The 319-nt window shown below is 68.3% G+C and overlaps 1 protein-coding gene across 1 annotated transcript in view; it reads right to left on the reverse strand.

The window, feature by feature from the left end:
• ARPC5 (actin related protein 2/3 complex, subunit 5, 16kDa) overlaps nucleotides 1-313 on the reverse strand; it is a 7,727-nt gene extending 7,414 nt beyond the window's left edge. The window contains exon 1 of the mRNA XM_005881324.2: nucleotides 65-313. Coding sequence (XP_005881386.1) covers nucleotides 65-207 — 143 coding nt within the window. The 5' untranslated portion in view covers nucleotides 208-313. The remainder of the gene's footprint in view (nucleotides 1-64) is intronic.
• Between the last annotated feature and the right edge of the window lie 6 nt (nucleotides 314-319).

A 319-nucleotide genomic window follows, 5' to 3' on the forward strand; every position in this document is an offset into this window, starting at 1 on the left:
TCCACCCAGCGGCCCGGGGTCCCGGGAGGAGGGCGGGTGGGGAGGTGGGGGAAGGCAAGGATATTGCCGCAGGCAGGAGTCCACCTCGCCCTCGTCGGGCCCGACCTGCCCGTCGCCCCCGTCTTCCTCGTCCACGAACTTGTTCTCGTCGTACTCATCCACGTCCACCTTCCGGAACCGGGCGGACGACACCGTGTTCTTCGACATCCCGGATCCCGAGCGGCGGCCAAGGCCTCCTCTAGCTGCTGTCTCTACCTCGGCGAGCCCAGCCGGCCAGGAACCCGAAGCCTGGTGCCTTCACTTCCCTCTTCCGCTCTGG

This window comes from Myotis brandtii, unplaced genomic scaffold, assembly GCF_000412655.1.
Source record: "Myotis brandtii unplaced genomic scaffold, ASM41265v1 scaffold678, whole genome shotgun sequence".
Lineage (NCBI taxonomy): Eukaryota > Metazoa > Chordata > Mammalia > Chiroptera > Vespertilionidae > Myotis > Myotis brandtii.